The 25754-nt window shown below is 33.9% G+C and overlaps 1 protein-coding gene across 1 annotated transcript in view; it reads right to left on the reverse strand.

Moving 5' to 3' along the window:
• Positions 1-25754, reverse strand: part of LOC149805047 (uncharacterized) — a 357351-nt gene that overhangs the window by 172839 nt on the left and 158758 nt on the right. The window contains exons 43-48 of the mRNA XM_089946893.1: positions 22566-22732; positions 20688-20815; positions 16308-16554; positions 13747-13918; positions 5316-5559; positions 621-738 (exon numbers count right to left, since the gene is read on the reverse strand). Coding sequence (XP_089803019.1) covers positions 621-738; positions 5316-5559; positions 13747-13918; positions 16308-16554; positions 20688-20815; positions 22566-22732 — 1076 coding nt within the window. The remainder of the gene's footprint in view (positions 1-620; positions 739-5315; positions 5560-13746; positions 13919-16307; positions 16555-20687; positions 20816-22565; positions 22733-25754) is intronic.

Below are 25754 nucleotides of genomic sequence, written 5' to 3' on the forward strand. Positions count from 1 at the left end.
ACCTTGACAAACTTAAAATAATGAAGCCAGCTGACCATGCCAACAGGACCAAAGGGTGAAATCAGCAACTACAGGGTCTTGCTCTTCTTAAGCAAGTTTAGTCATGTAATCACAGGCAGTATTAACATAAATATACTACACTGGAATCAGAATATGAAAAAATGGAGAATTTTTTTTTCACTAGTAATTTTGCATATGCAGGAGATTTCAGTGAGTGACAAAATCCCCTAAACTCTGGAGAAAAATTCTCCAAGTGGGAGGTTCACATGTATGAATATGCACATTTTCAGGTGATGACTATAATATTTACCAACTTTATGGCATACCATCAAAACTTCCAGTACTAGGTGCATCAAGAAGATCACATCATTCACTACTAAAAGACAAAATGGGTAACAACTCTAAAAAAAGATCTGTGAAGCAAAATTATTTCTAAATATGAATTGATGACCGTAACATTTACTAAGGTAATTTCAGTCCATAAAAACCATTGAACTTGCTGCTTTAAAGAGTGCCAGACAGATGGACAGACAGATCATGAACATGAGAATTATTCTATACCCCAACATCTAAGGGTATAAATGACAATATTTTTAAAAAATCTATTGAATTTTACATACCTGGGTAAATCTGAAGCTTTGAACCATCAAACTGCTGATACACTTGAATTCTGAAGTGATCAATCCCAGATTCAGCATCATAGAATTCAAAATTGGAGGACAGCTGATTTGAATAGCTCTGAAATTTTGAAGTAATCATAAGATTAACATGTGAGGCTAAATCACTACGTCAATATTGTAGAACCATTACATCTAAATAACATTAAAACTAAGATAAGCTTGTAAGAAATAATTAAACACTGCACTATTTATGCACAACTAAAAATACTGAATTGTATGTGTAGAGATTTAATACATGCATAGTAAGAAAATACAGGATACACGGGTATATGCATCATTCTCTGTCACACTTTCCATCAAAGAAGCCACTATTCATTATGACCAATATTCTACAACATCAAACTCGTAACTAAAATAACATCAATGCCTAATTAAAATATTTGAAAATATCTGGCTCTCTTTGTGGGGTTATGCATGGGCTAGAATCTGAATATATTTTAGACAATGATTTCCAATCAGTACTTAAGGCTGTTCCCAGCATTCTAGTGTGTTTTGGGCTGATCCACGCTTCTGTAGACTGTGCTAAGCTGATCCCAGCAGAGGTAAAAATCCGTATTATGCTGATCCCATCATATCTGTGTATTCTGGGCTGATCCCAGCTTAAGTAGACTATGTGCTAGGCTGATCCCAGCATACTAGTGTATTCTGGGCTGATCCCATATGAACTAAATCTATACTAGACTGATCCCCACATAGGAGTGTATACTGGGTTGATCCAAGAGTAGTGGAATAGAGCTATGCTGATCCCAGCATGAAAAAAGTATTCTTTTTTTCTTCTATTTAAACTGTAAAAGAGATGTATTAAACAGGCATGACTTTGACATTATTAGTATAGCATATGAGTATCTATGAAGTGTTGAATTTTGAATTACAGAAATTTTAAAGTTGAATGCATTTAGCAATTAAAGTCTTATCACAGTTAAGCCAGAGAAGTCTTTGTGAAAGGTCACTTTGAACTTTCGTCGTTCATCTCCCCCATGTCAGTGTAAACTTCAAAGGAACAATATTTCTGACCCAGTGAAATTGACCCAGGTATCTTAAAACGGTCTTTAGAAGTAAATATTTGAGCTACCAACCTAACCGCTTGGTAGGAACCTATGTCCACTTATCATATTTTCAAAGGGAAAATTGTCACTGACTGTCGTACACAGATTCTGAGCTGTCTAAATCTCATGAAAGAAATTATATCTTTAGGAAAGATTAGGGACTCTTGCCTACAATTGGGTAGAATAATATAGGGTGTACACTTTAGAGCAATCTGACTCTAAAGTGATGACCCAAGTGTAAATTCTTTAGTCTGGAAACTTCCTAGAACAGGAAACTTTGTCTTGACTACGTGGAAGCCTAAAGATGAGTGCTTTCCTCATGAAACAAGAAATGGACCAGTGGGTCATCGTGTAAAAGGAAAGGCATGTTTAGTGTTAGGATGCGCAAGTCCTGAAAAAAAATACAGCGACGAGGTAGGCAAGTTTAGTTTTGTGCAATCTTCTATTATTTGACTGCTTGTTTTATGCAAATGTGTTTGCTATGACTAGGTTTCTATACTATGTATATCATTTATTCAATTCATTGACAGTGTTCATGATAGAATTGTTATGCAATTTATCTTTTAATTTTACAGTTATTAGTCCATTGGTAGAATTGATTGTATGTGATCCAAATGTTCATATGTGTAAGATTTCATATTGTTACATGAAATAACTGTCTTTGTTGTTAGGACGATACAGATCATCATGAGTTAATGATAATTACCTAATTATATCTGATTTTGTAATGCTTGGATAATCTTTTAGTTAAGGAATGCTGTGAGTTACATTTCTTTTGAATTTCATGCAATAGTAATCGAATATGTAGTAGCATATGTAAATTAATACAGTAATACTTAGTAGTCGTTCACGTGGTCATTTAAGACTTGCCACTGGGAAGCAAGGTCAATGTTATACCATACTAAGTCAGAATTTACATGATGTGTGGATAGCCACAGGCTCTGAATAACGATTAAGTGAATTGTATACATGTCTAAAGAAGGTATACAGTATTATGGGGTAAATTTCTCCTTTAAGGAGCAGCTTTTGGAGAGAAGGATGGGGCAGTCTGAAGACAGGAGTACAGGAAAGAAAGAAAGAAGGATAAGGTCAGCATAAAAGGACCAGGAAGTCCATGAAGGGGCAGAACCTAGAGTTTTGGAAGGATGACTTGGAGACATTGATATATGGTTAAAGTGAATGAAGGTGAAGATATTGCACTCTTTCACCTCTCGTTATGATGATGTACTAAATCCAAATTGGACACACCTGTTAAATTCTACTTATATAATCTAACTTGAATTTGAATTAACGTTTTAATTTGTCCTGATTAAATGTTATTTTCTTGTCAAAGGGGGCTCATATTGTTTTGTTTCTTCCCAGCATTCTCGCTCAGTTCTCTGTTGAAATTCCATTCTTCTTTCACTTCTGCCAGGCTATAATATCAAGGGAGGTCATCCTCTGGATAATGCAGCCAAAACCCAATTAACCAACCCTCTTTATAAGAGGGCGATGTTACAGTATCTAATTGGGGGGAAATGCCATACTGAATTTGATATTAGAATATATAAGATGAGAGCCCCCAAGAGGCTGCATTTTTATAATAAAACTACTCATAATGGCAGTCCCACCAATACCAATACAATTTGTAATGCAGCATTTAATTTGTTGTTCTATGATCATAATTAAATAATAACCTTGTTATTGTAACTGAAGTTCATGATCTCTCTTTTTATTTCTCTCTCTCCCCTTCTCTCTCATATACAAACACAAACACACAGAAGCTGGGCAAGTATCAAAACATTTTGTTCATCTATAATAAACCCTTACTTGCATAGCTAAATAAATGTAAATTAAAAATTTATGTATTTTTTGTTAATTGGTTGTTACAGGCCTAAATGTTTATGTCTGACCTTCAAATCTTTAAATTTTTTTATAGATACCTTTTTCCCTTCATTATTTTCTTGCTTGTATAATTTTTTATCCAGTCTTGAAAATTTTGTTTCAAGCATCTTTACTTTATATAATTTGCCAATTTATCTACAAAATTTGCAAGATTGGCAATCAAGCAAAATTTAATTCTCCAGAACCTGTTTATATGCACCTTCTAATACCAATTTCTGATGATTAAAATTTAACTTCGGTACTGTCCCTCTGAAGGAACTCCCTTGATGAGTAGCCACTTATTAATTACTGTCAGGACTCCTTTGCATCAGTGATTTAACATTCAAAATTACCCATCATGGCTGGTCACTTCTTTAACCCATCCATCAGCTAGTATATTAATGCAGAAATATATAAATTTACCACTTATAAGTGTAGAAATATTAGAGCTGACAGACCAATATGTCAGTGTTGTTTTTCTATTTTTAAACTGAAAAATAATGATATTTGTTCTAGCATACTGATAAAGTACATAACTTTAATCCATATGGAGAAGCAATCTATTAATTTCATTATCCTTACTGTCATGTGTGCCTTAGTTGTTAGGTTTTAAGACTCAGATAATTACTGGATATTATTACTGTCCATAATTATCAACATAACAAAAGCTTATAGCTGCAAGGTGCAGTAATGTACGGCTAAAGTCAGCATGACATTGTTAGGTCACCTTGAAGTAAAAATGGTCAAGAAGGCCTTTTTGCTTTTGCTTGCATTGATAATGAAATGTTTTGGATTGGGTATCATATTATGAAAACTGACAAGCTCACTTCCTTTATAAACATGTTATTTTGTGTAAAACCAGGAAATTAGTATCACAGTGGTACAGTCATTCTAGGACAAATATGTTGTTGTGATAAGGGCAAAATATTCTTGATGTAAAACAGAATAATTCTCAGCTCAGAATAAATAGTGAAAGTAATCAGAGGAAGAGTTACAGAATCATTGCTGAAAACTCTGAGATAAGAAGGCTTAAATAAACAATATCATCTAAGATAAAGAAAACATTCTGCAGCAGTAGGAAAATGGAATAGCTGGCGTATGATGATTAAAGCCAAGATGTTTGTACCCTGATTTAAGACTAGGTTTAGGAATGGTTTTGCACTGCACATGTTAAATTCTTCCATTACAAACTGCATTTTGACATTCCACTGAATATGATGATTATGGCCTTGCCATGAATAATGCCTAAATTAAAAAACATGCAAAGCACAGAACATTCTCAAAAAAGACAAAATAGACATTTTGGAGAGCATGAGACATCTAAATTTTATACATCTTTCACTCCTTAATATTTTTAAGAACTACTAAATTTCTCTACCAGTGACAATGTGAATTGAAACATCATTATTAAGATAGTTTTGTGAGAACAGACTGATGATTATTCATAATTATTTTAAATGATGTTAAATGATTATCACATTAGTGATTTTTAAATAAAAATCTTAAATATTTCAAAATCAGTTACATGTATCTTGCTTAATATGCAATTATTATTCACATTTGTGTGATTAACCTCAAGAAAGGCCAACTTGTATCTATGCAATTTAAATAATTTCCTACTTTGGATGTTCACCCTTGTATTGGTTGATGAATCAGAATCATTTATACACACTGATATGCCAAGGTGGTATGAAAACTGACTACCCTTGCTAAATGTTTTACTCACCTGGAACTCTTTATCTTCCCTGGCAACAGTTCCATCCCCCAGGTACACTAGAACAGGTGGAGTGAGGTCCACAATGAAGCCATTAGTTGTAGTTTCCTTAGTGTTGAGGGCTCTGTTGACTGTTCTGAGTTGTACCATGACTCTGTCTCGATGAAAAAGGTGAAAATTCTGCCAAGATGCACTGCTGGTGTCCGTTGAGAAGGTGGTGAAATCTTTTATCACCTCAAACTCTCCACTGTCACTGCTACAACAAACAAAAAAGTTACAATGTTAAATTTAATTTTAAAAGAAATACTTTTATAATATTCTGAAATATTAAAATACTAAACCTACTTCTATGACTTACCATGGCAAATCCCCCATGCTTTTGTTACATATCTCTCTGTATTCCAGGAGTAAAGTCCCCAAATCCACTACACATATTATATGTTTCCCTACAAGGAATGCAATTACAAAGTTTAGTAAATATTATTACAAAATAACATTACAACTGACCTTTGATACCCTCAAAGATAATCTAGAGGTCAGAAAATCATGCTCCTCTTATGGATGATCACCATATCGGCAACTTGTGTACTGTGTTAGGTGATTTTGAACTCAGTCATTTAAGAGAAAATGTGGTTATGGAAAGATATATGGAAGATATCTCAATATCTCTTTGCTAAAATATGGAAATAGTAATGAAATGTGTATATGCCATAAAATAATTTCAAAGGCCAAGAATTTTCATTTTTGATAGTAACATGATATTGGGGATGGCCAAACGGATAATGAACAGACATTATATTGGGGATGGACAAATGAATAAGGAAGAGAAAACAGGGACAGTCATTAAAATTCCAGGACTCACAAAGTTTGTTGTTCATCTTTCGAGTTTGAAGATGATCATGACATCACTAACTGGTTTAGTTTCTGTAGAGTATGTAAGTGGCTGAACAGGCCAATTTGTGCTCGGAACTGTCTCTGGCAAACTGCACAGGAGATGCCACCTGGTATTGCTTTATCAATAGAAGATATCCTGCAGTTCTGAGATTTACACGGTTCACACTTCTACATGAACAAATCAATTCTCCTCGGTTCAATGTCTGTAGTGCCAGAATGGATAGGACTGTGACAGGTAGATTGTGTGTGACATTTTCTTTGCAGCATTTCTTCAGACCACCCTGAGATTACTTTCCTTCCTTCAGCTAACCACAGAAGAGCTTTTTGGTAGTCACTCTTCTGACATCCTGTTGACATGGCCTACACATCTCAGCTGTGATTTCATCAGCAGAGTGTGGATGCTTGGAATGCCTACCCATATGAGAACCTCATTGTCAAGGACTGTCCTACCTTTTATCCTTATCAGTTTCTTCAGCCAGCCTGTGTGAAAATGGTTCAACTTCTTGGCATGGCATCTGTCCACCATCTAGGTGTTGAATGCATACAGCAGGGTTGGCAACACAATGATTTCATAGACCTTCAGTCTTGTTTGCAGACTGATGCCCCTGTTCTCCCAAACATTTATGCATCGAATGTCAAATATTACACATGATTTAGCAATTCTAGCATTTCTTTCATCATTGATATGGACTGCTCATGACAGTGTATTGCTGAAAAAGGTGAACTGGTCACAAGTTGAAGAGAAATGGACCAAATTTTGCCATGTGTTCCCACATAAATGACCATGTCAAAAGTTAGTCTGTTTGATGAATGTTGTGTACAAGTTTGAGTTCTATTACTGGCATTTCTCCTGGAGCTGACAAGCTGCAAACACCATGTCTGTGATTGTCTTTTTATGAGACCATAATGTCTCTCAGACAGGAGCCTTTGACAAATGTCATGTGCAAGGCAATTCAGCAGAATTCTGGCATGGACTTTGCTGGCTATTGAGAGCAAAGACCATCCAATGCAAAAATACCATGCTGCAAGCTCATGGCTGGACAAGAAAGCAGTTGATATTCAGTCTTGCCTGCAGGAATGACATGAAGAACTTTGTTCATGCTCTGCTGACCATCTATAGGGCACAGTCATCAGGAACATCCCCAATTCTAAGTGATAACAACACCATACTGCTCACCGACAAAGAAAAGATACTAAAAAGATCAGCAGAACACTTCAACAATATGTTAAATGTACAATCATCCATTGGTGAGGAGGCATTTGATTGACTGCCCAAAGTGGAAATAAAAAAAAAATTGCTAATTCTTCAAAGCTGCCTGAAACTGAGAAAGCAACTGGCCTGCTGTCAAATGTCAAAACAACTGGTGTGCATGTTATACAAGCTGAAGTCTACAAAGATGGAGGTTCACACATGGTACAGAAACTGACTGATCTCTCCCAGTCAATGTTTACTCAGGGAACTATACTGTAGGAATACAAGGATGCATCCACTGTCCACTTGTGCCAAACACTTTTGATATTTGATTCTAGATAATACCACTTCCTCCACTGTCTGTCTATGAAGCCCAAAATCAGTTAAAAAAATTTCATAATGAGTTAAAAAATTTGTGCAGTTTTCCCTATGTGTCATAACAGCTGACTTCTGGGTATGCCTAAAATTTGGACATGATAAATAACTGACCTCTTAATTAGTGGACTTTATTCCTAGACCATGCAGTTAAGCTGGATAGATGACTCAGATCAAAATACAATAACCTATCCCCATCCTGAGAAATCCATGTCTACATGTAGAACCCACAATTAAAAAACTACTGTAAAATGCATGACCCTACCACAAAGTCAACAGTTTGAAAGAGTATGCAGCAGGCATTGTCTTAGCTTTCAAAATGAATCATGCTGAGCATGAAGAAAATCCATCATGAGGGTTAGGAACTATTAGCAAATGAAAAACAATACAATCAAAACATTATTGTAAATTTTTTATGACTATGACTTTGACCCAAAGGTCAAACATGAGCAGGTCACAGAATGAGTTGTCTTTGCATCATAACGATTAAAACCACACATGAATAAAATCCGTTAAAGGGGTTTAAGAAATATAAGGCAACGAAAAACCATTAATCAAACCAAAGAAGGAATTGTCTTAGCATTACAAAAAAGCCTGATTTGAGCAATCTGTGCTATATGTTTCCACCTGACATTTGTGACCACAATCATTGAGCATAGATTGATTTTACTATATAAATGCACTGGTATGAGTGACCACCTGCTACACATGACCAGTTAGCATTATTATTGGAATAATATGCATTTCAACACAGACTTTGAACAACTGTATTGTAAAACAAGATATAAACACTACAGACCTTTATTTTGTCCATGGTAACCATGATTACTTAGTAAACTTCCACTGGTAGATTGCAAATGATTCTGAACTATGTAACACAAAATCAAACTGAGGGAAACATAAAGTCTGATAATAAGGGGTGAAACAATTCATCGATATATCAATGCATCAATACTTTTTGCTGAAACGATACACGTATTGATACAAGAGGGAGAATCAATACAAAATGATACTTACCTTACACATGTTAGTTTAGTCTTCAGCAGTCATGAATATAATTTTTTATCATGTTATTCTGTAAAATTATAATCCAACTGAAACAGCATTTGCAGTCACAGACATGCATATTTATTAGTAAAGATGAAAAATACTATTTGAGAAAGAGTATTTGAGAATATCCACTCACCGTCTACAACTTAACATGGTGACATGGTTCATAATCTGGCCTCCCACCCTCATTCCATGCTAATTATCTTAACCCTGAAGTATAATCAGCATATACTATACATTCTAAATGTGTTCCACGTGTATGATGAAGTACTTTACTCATCATTTAATAAACCACTTTCATGCGAAGTTTCTACTTTGAATTGTATCTTGAATTCTTTGGTCAATTTGAAAGCTATGTTACCGCTATGTTGCATGGTGAAATATGTTACATTGAATTCTCATTTGTGGTTATTACTTTTCCGAACCAGGTTAAACAATAACCACTGATCAGAAATCAGAAAACATGAAGTATTGGCAGAGCAAGAGAGAGATTTCACAGAAGAGTCAGTAGATATGTCAAGTACTTATTTATAAGTGGAGATACTGTCAGGGTGTGCCATTGCACAAATCGTGCAAATTTTTTAAGAACTTGCATGCTTGAAGAACAGTAAAATGCAAGTATTCCTGCAAATTTGCTGAAAGTCTCACATATTAAAATGTGATTAGTGAAGTATACATTTTTATTTAACCATTCTTGTCATGACATCTGTTTTTCAGATAGCAACTGTTTCACACCTGGGTTCTTCAAGCACAACATGAATGGTTGTGAAACTAAATTTGATAGCACAACATGCCTAGGAATAAGCATTATGGTGTAGTTTGAAACATTTTTGAAGAAAGTTTTACAAAATGCAATGTTTAAAATACAGGCTACCTAGAGAACCCAAAATGTCTGATTCCTGACATGGTTCATTATGATTTTCTTTGACAAATACTTGCTGATGATATTGATGATGACAATAATTTTTAAAGTTATGAAGTGTATCAGATTATTGGAGCTGGGAAAGTCTTAATGGAGATACCAGTGAGTGATTTTGATCCTGAAATGGTGTTAAATACAAGTCAGATGTACATGCTGGATGGACAAAAAATAGATGGCATGACGCTTTCAGTGGTTATTTCAACATTAAATGTACAAAGGGCAGAATACTAAGCCAAATTAACATACAGGCAATTTAAAAGTATAATGCCATTTTCATTGTTTTTAATTAATCAGTTTTGCCCTATGAATTATATGCTACAAAACAATATTCATGTATCCATATCAGGGTTAACATGAATTGAATAAAATAAGGGTTAAAAATGAAATTAAGAAGTAAAGATATTTATTTTAATACCTCTGTTTGCACAAGCCTTGATAGACTAAATACCCTTGTACAGCATTATGGAACAGATAAGAAATATGGCATAATAGTCAGTAAACTACTGATTTAACAAAGGAACCTTATGCTAACAAAAAATCCTGTTTTGGAGTAAATGTATCCAAAAGAAATAAATCTGTGAAAACTGTACATAACAGTCACAAAGATCAGTTTCCCAACATATTCAAGTTGACAAAGCTAGCAATGTATATGCCCCTTCAGAAAGAAGCAAAGAACAATATTGATACAAAGAAAAGGAGCAGAGTATGATCAGAAATAATTAACAGATTAATGCTTATACAACTTGAGGTGCCATCTGTCAAAGATGTTGATTTCAGTAGAGATCTAAAAAAGTGGAAAAGGAAGAAAGAGAGTCAGATTTTGAAGTTTTGATAAAGATTGACCTATGACTGTTTCGTCCTCCCCTTCTTTTTTCTTTAATAAAGGGAGGGGATCTCCCTTAAGATACAATCATATCATCATCTCTCCTTAAATTGTACATGGGAAACAAATTTGTAAATTCTGTTCTTTATGCAGAGATATTTAACCAGTGAGTGAAAGCACTGATGGAATAAATGAAATTAGCAGAGAATGAGTGATGGAGCAGATTTCAAACTGCTCAAGTTTATCAACTTGTGTAAGTTAAACAAAATTGTAGAATAGGACTGGATGTAGTCAATAGTTTTCCTTCTTCACTAACAAGTTCCTGTGGCTGCATCAGTCTTTTGCATCTGCAGGAAGTAAAATGTAATAGATTTTGTTGGTATTCAACCTTATTCCAATGCCCGTATTTGATCTAGATAAGATGTTCTTTGCACGACAAAATGGCATTATTTCTTCTGTTTTGAAGATAATATCATAATGTCTTCCAAGTGTAACTGAGACATGAAATCGGTAATAAGATGCTTTCAAATCATTCATGTTGTACAAAACAAAGGTTAAATGGAGCCACCATTAAATGGCTTTAAATGTTGGATAAAACTCACTGCAACCAACAGGTAGCTGGTTTGAAAATAGTGCTGAAAGTAGTGTTGTTATCTTCCTATCAAGACTGTAAACTACACCTATGTACTTGTAACAAAATGCTATTGTAGTACCATAGACATCAAATCTCTTCCATGATTAACCATTCCATGTTTAAAGGATTATAGTCACCATTTATCTCTTGTAATAAACTGTAAAATTCTGATGTCATATTGAGAGATCCTCTCAGCCTGCTTTAACAGTAGCATGATGGGTTCTGCCTAAAATTGTTTGTTTGTGGAGTTACAATACATAATGACCTCTTTAATGAGGTGTTTGCCTCTTTTTGCCTCGTTCTCTTGTTATTTGCTTTCTGCAAATGAGTTAATTCTATAGTCATTATAAATGATGAGTAGTATTAATGTAAAACTAAATGAAATATTGTTGAAGGGAGAACAAAATGTCTCTGGTCATGTTATGAACATCACAACCATTGATATAGTTCAAATAGTTGAATGTTCAGTGCATGGGCATATGTTGTCCACCAGTAGACTGTCTTATTGACAATTCTCCATACTGTGTGAGGATCTGTTCACATCAAATGAACAAAGTTTTTCAACATGAAAGAGCTACACAATAGCAATGGGCAAGTTATTCTTGCTATTACAAATTCATGTATTTCATGTGACATGTCAAGTCATGGCAGGTATACAAATGACAATATGAAAATTGTACTTTGAGACAATGTGATGGAGGCTTGTCGTTATCATGGCTATCATCTGGACTTCATGTGATTTCTTCTTCATTTCTTTCTTGAGGATATGTATATATATGATGTTTTTTATAGTTTGATTCTTATTTTAGAACTTTGTTCTTTTTCATGTAATTTTTAGTTCTTAGCATGGTATTGAAACTTTTTTACTTAAAGAATGTCAGTTATTTTCAAAATAAATCTACTTCAGAAAGTTTTTTCATTAAATTTTACTTCAGACTGATATTACATTTAATCTCTTTTCTAATGTGATTGCAACAGTTTTATCATTACAATGTGTATTCTTGAATGACCTCTGACATTTTTGCATGCTGTATGCAATATGTTTTTTACAGCAACGAAACTTGCATTGAATCTGACAGCTTGTGCAAGTTCATGTTTTGTACTTGACTAGGGCTTGCACAGTTTTGTTGTCTGTCCATGCAAGTTTACATAAGTTTGTTTATTACATAACTTAGGATTGCACAAGCTTGCAGTAATTTTTCTGAAACTTGCAATGTTTCTTTTATGTTGTTTGCACAAGTTTGCTATAAAGAACCATGCAAGCTTGCCAGTTCATTCAATGCAGACTTGTTACAAGGTTCCAGATACTAGCTTGCACAGAAATGTTTTGTGCAAGGTTGTCACTAGCTGTCATGAAGAGCTTGTGATTTCAGTTTGGTAGCACATTGTTACGCTTTATTTTTAGTTGATTTGTTTCATTCTTGGATGAGTTAGATTTTGGCTGTAAATAAATTTATTGAGTAAGTGCTATCATAGATAAATGGCCAATTTACAGACAAGATGTGTGTGTGATTTTGATTTTTAACATAGCTTTAACAATTTTTCAGTCATATCACTATGATGTCTGCAGTGTGACAATTTATAATGAATTCTAGAACTGGGGCATCATACTGCAGACATATTGTATGATGTGCCACCCAGTCACATTATCCCAACACCAGGCCGACCAGTCCTAATATTAACGTCTTAATGCAGAGCACCAAGCAAGGCAGCTGCAAGTACCATTTTTATCAGTCTTTGGTATGACTCGGCTGGGGTTCAAACCTGAGACCTCCCACATCCAAAGCGGATACTCTAACCACTAGGCCACCAGAGCGGTTTACAGACAAGATAATATGTATTATATTGTAGTTAACTATCCAATTCATATGCCACAATGTCAATAGATTACAATTTAACTTCAAATAGAAATTATAATGTTATGGTTGATGTATTGAACTGTAAAGAAAGAATAAAACATATGTACAGTAATTATGGGTATTTTACCATATGCCTTGAGTAATCATATTGCACTGGCAGAATGGGTAGCCTCTGAAACAATTCATCAAAAGAATAAAGAAAATCCACCAATGGATTGAGGAAATATAAGAAAAGTAAAAAACCTGAACCAAGTTTCTTTTAAATTGACCTTAGTTCCAGATCATCTGGCAAAAGAAGAAATGTTGTGGAATTAATTGTCTTGGTTTCTTAAGGTACGTGCAAAGTATGATGAGAACCTATCAAGGGGATTAGGTAATATATACAAATGAAAAGCATTAACCAAAACCTTAATGAACTGACTTTAAAGTGACTATGTCTCACTTCCTACGAAGGTGACTCAACTAAATATGTAGGAAGAGCTCTGGATTACAATTTTTCAACAGAACCTTTATAGTGGACTTATGCCCAGTATATAGCTTTAGTAATCTCTGAAGAGCTACTACAATGCTTGCTCTGAGCATGTGGACCTCATAATGTCTGATATCTGACTCTATAATTGTGGTTTCTCAGCGGAAACTTTACAGTGAACAAAACCAAGATAAATCAGTAAAATCTTGAAGAGCAACTACAAACCTTGATCTCTGCACCTGGACCTCATAATGATTGATGTCTGACTCTGGATCATAGTAGTTCCTCCACTGCAGTTTGACAGTTGACCTGGAAGAGCTGAACTCAAGGTCCTGGAAATTGCTTTGGTTCCCATCTACCACTTCTCCCTCTACAGGTGGGGTCAAGTCCACAGTCACTTGAATATAAAAAAGTAGAGTGACATAGGTATTTAATAAGGGCTGCAATAATACAGTTTTTAGAATGAAAATTCATCCAATGTGGCTGATCCATTTTTCTTGTGATGTTGCATTGCTTGCTTGCTTAATTATTTAATATCATCAGTGTATGTCAGAAATTTCCAAGCCTGGTCTTTATCATCATCACATTTTCATAAATGTATCCTTTAAATTGAAGACTTATACAAATGATTAATTTGTCATGTATTCATTTCTTGCAATTGCAGTACAAATATATTTTATTCCCCATAGTGTTCACAAGACATATTTTGTAAACATTTTAAAAGAAAGAGGGAGATTGAATTCAGAATGACTTCATTAACCATCATAATAATGTAAACTTTTCTCATTATACTAACGGAACTTTCACTCATTCCACAATAACAAGGCCACAGCTTCCATAGTTTGCTCTGATGAAGATAAACACACCAAGAAAATTTAAATCACCCTTGATAGGCTACCATCGCATTTTATATAATAAAAATTAGAAATATGTGTTGCATAAAATATTCCACCAATGAACTCCAAATAGAAGCATAAAATGTACAAGTTCAAAAACTTCTCAAATTTATGACAACTGAAAAATTGCTATTATTACATAAAATAATAATCAGACACCAACATATGCACAGAAAGATGCATCACTAAATTAATTTGTCTACCTAATTGGTTTTTACTTAATTATACTAAAAATTTAAGTAGGAGAGAGGGGCAATACAGGAACTCTTTACAAATCAACATATAAACATTATGACTCACATTAATATTAACCTTAAGTTTCAGTTGAATAGGAGCAAATGATTTCAAAGACATATTACTTAAGAATGTTAACAAATGATTTCACCACTGTTCACAATGATCAAACATGATTTCTGCTCAAGCAGAAAACACAGGATCCTATCGTATCAGCAAAATAAACTTTAGACCTATTGTAATATTATACCAAATTTTCAGTCAAATGCAACAACTAATGAAGAAGATATGTGACTTTCAAAAATTTTGATACTGAACTTTAACAACATTCATAATGAAGAATGAAGCTTTCTGCTTAAACAGATGAGACCAGCAAGACAGGACATTTCTGACGAAAGCAGTAGCTGATGTGAAAGATAAGTGACTTAAATGAAAAACTTTAACATTGTTCACCTGGATGCAACAAGCATTCTGCTTAAGCAGGTGAGACAGGCAAGACAGGAGCTCAAAACACACCAGCATAAACTTGTGAGTTTCAACAATCAACCCTTCCTCCAACATCACCAAGAGATGTTTCAAAAGTTTTAAATCATTCTGCACATCTGCAAATCACCCCAATCATATCAAATGGTTTGAAACCTTCATTTTAGATGATGTAAGAAAAATTGTGCATAGTCCTTGCACACACACACACATTCAGATGGACAAGTTTACACTACCTTTTAATCATAAAGCACAGGGTTAATTATTTTATTTGCCTAAAAAATAGTGGATTTTAATCACGCTAAAAATGTATTTAAAGTCCAAAATGTTCAAAAGATGGATAGACATATTGAAAAACTGCCTCGGTTATCTACTTATAAGCAGATAAATTATATCAAATTATTGATCAAAGTTTAATAGTTTGAGTGTGTACCAATCAAATGGATTTAAAGTGACTGGACAGATATATAGAGAGGAAGCAGTAACACCATATGCTACATTCTGTTATATTACAATGGAGGCAGAAAATCAAAATGCCAGCTTAAGTAGAATGTAGTACAGGATATTAATGATCAAAGAAAACCAGTACTCCCACAAGTTTTCCTAAAGAATTTAATATCAAAGTCAACAAAATGTAATTATTAATAAATTCACATCATTTCATTTCTGGATAATATATGATTCTGTGTGTCTTTGTATGTAATCAAGCTAACAGGTTTCTATATAAGGATGCACAGATTCAAAGTTAAAGAGGGCCAGTACATAATAATCTGATCATCTTTTTTTGCTGCATGATCCATCCCAGTCAAAGCAGGCCCTCAGAAAAGATCAAAATGTAACCTCCATTAATTCTGTGACCTATTATGTTATTTTCAAATTATTTGTATTTGTTTTCCCCCCTTTATGTTTTAACACAAACAGTTTTTATATTTAATACAATCTTTATTTTTTTCTTCAATTTTATGAGCAAAATACACTACGTGGACATAAGTGACTTCTTTATTTGCAATGAACTCTGTAAGGGCCTTTATTTTTGTGACATTAAAATGCTTAAAATATACTGACTTTCTGTGATAAGCAATTATGATCTTACTAATTAAAAAAGAGAAAGAAAAACAGTATTGCCTATTTGCTTTTGCAGACAGGTACAAAGAGCAGGACAAATTGAATTACCTCCATCAGACACAGCTGAGGTATTTCTCTGCTGGATGCCCTGGTTACTGGCCCAGATCATGGTATAATATGTTTTGTTGTGCTCCAACTGGCGCCCATCCTCCAGTTTCAAACAAGACTCATGCATATGGCTATCAAAGGCTGTTAGATTCACAATATTGGTAAGTCCAGGTTCAGTTCCAACACCAACTTCATACTTTCCAATCCCTGACTCTGGGTCATAGAAGTTAAACCAGCTGGCACAAACCTACAAAGGATGAATATAAGAAGTGACTTATGACCAGTTTAACCAAAGAAAGTTATTAAAGATCATTGAAAGCTATGACAACTGGCAAAATGTTCATATACAGATAAAAATGTAATGGCATATTTCAGCCAAAATGTATTTAAATAGTCAGGTTGGTTATGATACTCTATAAAAGTAACTAAACAGAGGAATTATGTTTTGCACCGAGTTCCAACATGTCTTTCCCACATTTACATATATGATATTCTGAGAGTCTCCTGTAACCTACAGTAAAACTACTAGTCTTCTGGCTGGAATACCAGTTCTTCCTTTTGCTTATACTTTTAGTTATTTTGTTGACTTTCATAATATTTTCTGGTATTATTACCCCCCTCCCATGTTCTGCTTATATTAAAATGCTTCAACTTTTTATTTCTTTCAGTTAGAAGTTAAGTTTTTATAATTCACTGGATTTATCAATAACCATTCATAAAGAAACATCCCCTCACCAAGTTTAATGATAATAGATAGGATCATAGTACAGTACATGCAGAAAACCTGTGTGGTCATGAGTTTAACACAAAACTTAACCTAGGTGAATAAAATATGAATGTAAGTCATAGTGATCTTTTTTGTACAGGTGTGGTACTAATAGAGATATGCACAACCATCTTGTTTAATGGCTTTAGCATGTAACTGTCAACACACAAAATTTAACCAAGGTCAGTGAAGGATGAAATGTGGATCTTAGTAGCCTCATTTAGAGGGTGTAACTCACCTCTTGAGATGTATCACCTCACCAAGTTTCATGATTCCAAGTATAACAGTATGTATACTGGATACCAGACACCCAGGTGTTCATGAGCTTAATGGAAAAACCTTAACCCAAGCCCACAAAATGGAAAGGTCATGATGATCCTTTGTTGCAAGGGGTTGGTACTAACAGTGATGCAAACAGTCATCTAGTTTCGGTCCATAAAGTTTCATCCCCTGAGTAAGTTTGCTGATTATAAGGATAACAGTATGTATAAAGTGTATGAAATACCCATGTGGTCATAAGCTAAATGCAAGAGCCTAATATAAACCAGTAAAATGTGAAATATTGGTCACAGTGACCTTCTTTTGTTGCAAGGGTGTGGTACTAACAGAGATGTATGCAATGCTTTAGTATGATAATTATTGTGAATAGAGCCTGAGAAATAAACTTAACATACAATTTAACACAAGTCAGTGAACAACAAAAAATGTGTCAAAGTGACCTATATTTGTGACAATAGTGTAGTATTCATCAAGATGAAACTCCTTACAAAATACTTTGATTCCAGGCATAACAGTATCTATACAGGGTGCACAATAATAAAAAACCCACAAGTGACTCTCAACATTATTGGCTAATGGCTCTAAATGATCTTCGTCTTTGGTCAAGGTATGTGGTCTTAAACACAGTTTCAATTATTCAACAACAAAATATTTCTCTGAGCCACAATGACCATGACTTTTGACATTTTGACCCCCAAATCAATAGTCCTCTTTTATATCCTAGATGCAAACCCTCCACAAACTTTGGTCAATGTATGTGCTTTAGAACTATGCAAAAACATTTTCTTCTTCCAGTCAGTGACCTTGCCCGTGAACCTTTTGACTCCAGCTTCAATAGGCTTCTTAACTACAAACTTGTAAGTCATGTACAAACTTTGGTAAATGTACATAATTACTGACTAAAAATGCTGCAAAAACTATTTTTATTCTTTCAGCCACATTGACATTGATCACTGACCCCTTTATCACTGGGCCTTTTCCTTACTTCAAGTGCTAGTTATTCGCAACATTTGGTCCAGGTCTATAATTCCAAACCAATAGGATTCTTCCATACCAAAGTGCAAGCTATCCAATGGTTAGCATGCTGAACACATAATCAAAAGTGTGTGGGTTTGAATCTTACCATTGGACCAGCCTTTGTAATCTACCATACTGTGTGTCCTTGGGCAAGGCACTTTAATTCAATTGCCTTGGCACTAAATAAATTACTTATGTTGCTGTACCATAAAATACCTAATCACAACATTTGGTAACTGTAGATGGTGCAGAAATCATTTAACTTTTTTCACTCAGTGAACTTCACCTTTGGAGCCTGAATTTTTTAGGGCTCTTTGTTCCCCCAAGTGCAAGCCAAACTGCTAAGTTTGATAACTGTAGATGGTGGACAACTCAAGTTTTCTTTGCAGAAAGGAATTTAGTAATAGACAGATGTACAGCATGATACCCTAATATACTTGGTAAATATATAAAAACATGACCAAAAATGTTCAACTTATGTACATGTGCAAAGTTGGCCACCATAGCAATATCTATTAGGAGTAAATGCTTTGAAACTAACTCCAGACTGTTGCCTAAGATTTAGGAAGAAAGAATTGTTGAGATTCAGTGAGGCTGTACAATTGCTTATGCTTTTATATATGCTCTTTAATGTGTAAACACCAATACTTTCATATGGGGATAGCTCTTCTGTACTTAAAATTGCTGAGATGAAATAAATGAAGTATTTGCATACAATCAGGGAAATATGTGAATCTAATTTGATGATATGAATGTCTTTGTTTTCTAAAGCAAAATATATTGTTCCAGTGCTCCCACTATGACAATTTATATTATTTTTGACATATCCCATCCTTGTCCCCTGAATGTATTCTGTGGTGCAGCACTCTCAATTTACATACTAATTTTACTACAATTTGTTTCCATGGGAACATACAAGCACAATATGTGGTTAATTCTTAGCATCAACAGACACTGTTATTCAACATGCATGACATCTGTACTTATGTCTGATTGAAACATCATCAGCAGTGTGAGTTATGCTCCAGAAACAAAAATGTTTATAGACAAACAGTATATGTGTGTGTGTATATATGTAATGGGTTTAATAGCACATCATCACAACAGTGGCAGTATAGAGTTCATCAAAACAGACATTCTAAAAATGTTAAAAATCAAAGACTGCAAAGAGCTTTGGGAAATAAACATGTTATCTAACGAGAGAAAATGTAAAATATAATTATGTCAGATGTTAAAATTCTTTAAAAGATATATCAAATAAAAGCTAATGGTAAAAAGAAAGACCCTTTGATGTGCATTTGTTCGGTGGTTGCATGCCTAATTTTCACAGAACTTGTCCATAATATCTTGTCCATAAAGTAAGTAATTTGGCAATTCTTGCAATTTTACTTTTTGTACAAGAATAATTTTAATTATAAGTGATTTTGTTGTAAAGTTTGGTTGGGTATTGGGCATGCTTTCTTTAACCAAGGAGGTTTTTATGTTTTGCCCCATACACTTAAGAGTGGAAAATGGATAGATGGAGAAACAAACAGAAGAAAATGGAATAATGGAATAAATATTGAAATTGAAAAACTTTGAATGGCAAAAGGTACATCTAAAACACTTGTCTAATATGGATGCCAAATTTCATAGAAATATCTGAAACAGTTTTGGAGTTTTGCCCTGGAAATGAGAGTATTGATGATGGCTGGACAAAAAAGAACATGAAAAAAATGAAACTGAAGAATTATTAATAACATAAGGCACATTGAAACCACTAGTCTAATATGAGTATTCATATTTTATAAAGATATCAAGTCATAATGAATGGTTTGGAGTTTGCTCCACAAGAATTATCATATATGGCAGATATATTTAACACCAAAAGGAACACAACTCTGGACAGCATCATGTGAACAAGTTGATTATATTTCAGTAATATCAACCAAGTTTCAATACAGTTTGTGAAAAATTGGGGAAGTAGTTGTACACAAGAGCTGTGGGATGTATGTACATTAAGTTATATACTCAGAGAGTGTATGTCATGCAAGGACAAGCTCAATGTTATATGCCACTTCGCCCTGCTGAGACCACAAAAATGGGCATAAATGCCCATAAATAACTCTTCTTAGTCCTGTCCTTAAGACTTTGGATGTTTGTCAAGCTATTTTTCAACCATTTCTTAATTTTTAGGTTATGAAACTTTCGTCTCATCTATTGTAATATGGTCTCAAAAGTGAAATCAACAAAGTACTTGTAAGGTTTACATTTTTTACATAACAATCATATTACTAATACATATATAAACCTGGATAAAGAAAGCTGTCCAAACTTACAGAGTCAATATTCATAGTAAACATGAGATCTGTCCTGAAAACTGGCCCATCAAAGACCACTCCAGGGATTGGGGGTGTCATGTCCACAATGATGGCTTGGTTTGCATGGCCAATTGTGCGTAGTTCCACTGAAAATGAGACAAGATTATTGTTAATTGTGACACACTTGACAGATAAACAGCCACAAACCAAGAGTCATGACCCAAGAAAAGACCCCCAAATCAATATTTCATGTTTTTTCCCCTCATGCCTCCATAAAAAAAAATTGCATTAAAAAGTTAAACCCAATTTAACAGTTTTATAAATGTTATCTTTTTGTTCCCACAAATGAGTTTCTAAGGGTAAAGAAATTGCAATGCAGGTTTTAGTTCCCAAGCTTTTCTATTTAAGAGCTCCTCAATGGGACTGATGTTCTACTAGGTAAAAACAATTTACAGGAATTCAAGATAAGACCATTTCTTTCTTTAACTCATTCAACCCCAGCAATGTTGTCAGTGTTTTTACATATTTGAAAATGTTTGAAAACATCGTGCACATGCATTCACTCTTACCTTAATTTCTCTTCTTATATTCAATAAAAATCCATGAAATTTTCACCAATTATTCCAAATGAATTTGTGTACACAGCGATGTATTTTATTTTCTATTTGTCCAAGTTTTTCACAACTTATTTATACACTATTTACAAAATTATGTGCAACGTTTATCTGCAAGAACTCCATCCTCGTCGCTGTCAGCATCCTCATCTTCTGATGATTCAATCTCAGAAACTTCTATGTCCAAAGCTAACTATCACAAAATATCCAACTGCTGAACATATCTTTCCTCAGTTTGCTCAATATTTTCAAGATCAAACCCGAGAAACTCCTCAATTTGCTCTCATCAAAAATCACTCCATCATTTATGATTTTTCATGAACAAAATATGTGTAATGAAACTACTCTCAAATAGTAACCCTTGGCTTCTGAACAATTAAAATTTCCACAAATCAAAGTAAAATCATTTCTGATTGGTTTAATAGTTGTTTAGTTCTTGAAAAAACCCATTTGTAACCAATCTGAGACACTGTATCTAACACACATTTATCGTGACTACAGGTGGGATGTGCCATTGAATGCAGTAAACAAACCATGACTACAGGCAGGATCGGCCATTGAATGCACAAACCAGATCATGCCTACAGACGGGATCAGGGCTGAATGAGTTAAACTATTGAGTGTTGAAATCATCTCTGATATTCTTCAGTGATAACAAGATTTTCAATATGTGGTACACAAAGATTTTTGGCAAAATCCCCATTTCATAATGATTGTCCATTCAGGGGGAATAAAGACAACAACATTCTTATGACAGCCATCATAGCAGCCTTACTGCATGTAATTCTGGAACAATTTTCATCATAATGATCATCCATTCAGGGGCAGTGGGAACAACTAGATTTTTAAGATAGCCATGGCAACCATGCTGGATGTATGTCTGGCATCATTTTCATTTAGAACCAACTAGGAATTGTAAGAAGTCTAGTGGCAAAAACCCCATGTTGACATAGCCATCCATTAGGATAGGATTGGAAATAACAATATTTTTAAGAAATGACTTTTCATCCTGGAGAAGTAGCAACAACAATATTTTCAAAATGGCTGCTGTAGTGACCAAATTAAATGTTAGATTGGCACCAAGGCTTCATTGTCTAAACATATTCTGTGAGCTTTCTTTCTTTGTTGAAGGTTGCTTGTTAAGTACTTTGTGGATGTTGTCATGTGCTGTTTTCTATTTTAAAATCTGTAGTTTGAAGTTACATATTTTCATACAGTTAAAGCTATTGATAATAAAGTATTTATTACCTAGATGATTATAAGTGTTCCTGTACACACTTACCATTGTTGATAGCTCTCAACCTGATCCAGGCTGGTACTCCATCAGGAATCTGATATATATGGCTGATATTTTGACCATATGGATACCTGAACCAATTCATCAAGGCACAGTCTCGTGTGGTTCTTCCCATACACAAGTCTATTTCACTCACATTAGAGTGAGGGTCACTAAAGAAAGATAAAACAAGTTAAATGACTATCTCTTTTTAAAGTCAGCAAGGAAAATATTGATCACAAAATGAATTATGTCTCCTGATGGCAAGACCACAAGATTGAAAGGAAACTTATATAATTTGAAAACTCAATATTCCATGGAAACCTATATAATTTGAACACTGAATATTCCATGTTTTCATCACCATTCTAGCAGAGAATTTAATGTCATTGCATTGTCTTGAGCTGGTTCAGTGCCTAATCTATAAAATAAATGTTAGGTTCTAATTTTAGCTGGATTGTAAAACATTTATATTATTCAAAGAATAAATACCTCTACATAGCTACTTCTTTGTAGCCATGATTAAAAGAACACATCTACTGTGAATAATAATAAAACCTATACTGAGTCGCATTGTGATTACATATCTAGGTATAGTTTCATAGCAGAATTATTTAAACAAATAATCTAGCTTATAAAAGGCTTATTTTCAAATATATTCTACACTGTTATGAATGTACAAACTCATGTAGGTAGCTTGTTCTGTTAGTAATATTTAGACTGTGACTGATACTTCTACTTTCTTAACTACAATAGATATACAGTTATTAGTATTGCCATAACTACCGTATATACTCATGTATAAGCCCATTCGCATATAAGCTGACCCACCAAACTGAACAGGTATAAACACTAAAATGTGCATGGCCCGCTTATAAGCCAACTTACAACTCTGAGGTATCTCAAGATGCATTTATTTAGGCAAACCTGTATTTAAAAAATTACATGTTCACTTATCTCGAGGTTGGCATGCATGATTATTAAAATGAAATGGTATAAACTTGTTTGAAAAGTAATTTTATTTAATTTTCTGTTTTCTTATTGTTTCTGCCTAATTTAGATTTGTGTATAATAACAAGAATTTAGCAATCACGAGTTCCTGTAACACTACCTCTCACTTCTGACTCGATTATTTGTTTATGCATTATTGCATTGGACATTTTATAACAGTGCACCAGTAATTATGTTTTTACTTTTCTTTGAAATTATAAATACCTAAGCTCATTAAAATGTAATCCCAACATGAGAACACAAGGACCAAACAATATGGTTTGATTCAATGCTTGCAATTAGGCTATTGAATGTATTTACATAATGGCGCAACTGCATGTACATTGTAGGTTTGCTTACATACTGAATTAAGTACATCCCTTGGAGTCGAATCATGGGCACCATTACGCTCAACTTTTATGGTATCTCCAAAATAAATTAATAAAGTTTCGGAAATAATGCTTTGAAAATTATGCTAATACCGTAAAAGCTGAGATGTAGTTTGTTTTGAAGTAAGCAACCTTACACCATACCTGTCAACTTTCACACCAGGAGGGAGAAAAAAAATCCCAATTTTTGGGGTCGCTCCACGCCTACCTCCAAATTTCATAATATCTTCCAATTTTTGCAGGTAATGAATGATTATTACATTATGTTTTTGATTTTCATTTCTTCTAAACAAGAAAAGTCCTACATATTCGGTTGTATCACCTGTGAATTATTGTTGTGATGAAATAATTAATTTAGTATAAAGAATTTGCTTCTCCACTAAATAGAATGTTAAGTTTAAATATTATTCATGTAAATTAATGATTTTTTAAACCTGTACAATAATACAAAAATAATTTTAAAAAACAGAACAAAAAAATAAACCACAACAATAAAATAGTCCACAATTAATTTCAATCCCAAGAATGATCACTGTGAATGCTGTAACTCCATATGCTATAGTGCCACTCCCACGAAAGAAACTTAAATGAGTGAACACATGGCATTTTTATACTGTATATACCAATGTTAAACTGGTGTAGTTACTGGTCAAAATTTCCTCTTATCACAAGCCAGTTTCAGGGTTTTAATGATTAACTGGCCTGTACTGCTGTCACAAAACAAAAGACAAATTCGCTGACTATCAACACAGGAGACACCTAAACATCAAGCTTTCCAATGTGTGGAAAGTTATGTTAGTTCAGCTAAAACACAAAACTAAAATTGATTGATGTTGATCTTAGTCGATCTCTGAGAATTTTAGCCTTTATTATTTCCACTCTTCGTGAACATATAAATTATGATGGTTATGTGCCTTGTACAAATAAATGTGCGTACCTCAATTTGTAGGATCGCTTATATCATTGAAAATGAGTAACTCATGAGCGCATGATTCAACGTAAATTAAACACCTATTAAGGACTAGCTGAAATATTATCTGGAAGGATGCAATTTGGTCAAAACAATGAATAAAGCAAAATCTGCATCTATGTTTTGGAATACACAAGGATTTAAGTGACACTGTGCACGCTTTCCACTGTGTAAGTACTGTACATTATAGTTCAGCATGGTCTCCCGGTAAACTCAACCTGGCCCACAAATTATGAAGTCTGTATTTACCTATATTTAACTTCATGTTGGAGAAATCATAAAATATACACATGCAAAATAATAACAAAATCAATCATAGTACTTTATAACAGTTTAATAATTGTTGGGTCACTGAAAGTTACTTTTTTTTACATACCTATGACTTAGGATACAGAAAAATTATTGTTTCATGTCCCAAGATTTACAGCCATTACAGTAGTCAACAAAAATACCTAAAAACTGTGAAGTTTACACATTTGCCCACATATAAACTGACCCTCCTTCTTCCAGGCCTTAATTTTTTCCCAAATTATTCAACTTATACACAGATATATACGTATGAAAAAATTATAATTAGAATATTTTACCTGTTTTGTCTATTTTTATTTTTTTTTATATTAAGTTGGCAAGAGATTAAATCAGAGGTGGGCAAACTTTCCAGCACAAGTGCTGCATACACAAATTTACACCTTGTCACAGGCCACATAGTTCATTAAGTAAAATAATTTTAGGTTTTTCTAAATACATGTAACATCATAATTAATTTCAAGTTGTTAATATGTTGTTAATATTTGAAAACTTAAACTTAAACTTCAAAAGAAGCTCATTTATTTGATAAACAGAGTA

Source organism: Sinohyriopsis cumingii, chromosome 2, assembly GCF_028554795.1.
Source record: "Sinohyriopsis cumingii isolate HCF-2022 chromosome 2, ASM2855479v2, whole genome shotgun sequence".
Taxonomy (NCBI): domain Eukaryota; kingdom Metazoa; phylum Mollusca; class Bivalvia; order Unionida; family Unionidae; genus Sinohyriopsis; species Sinohyriopsis cumingii.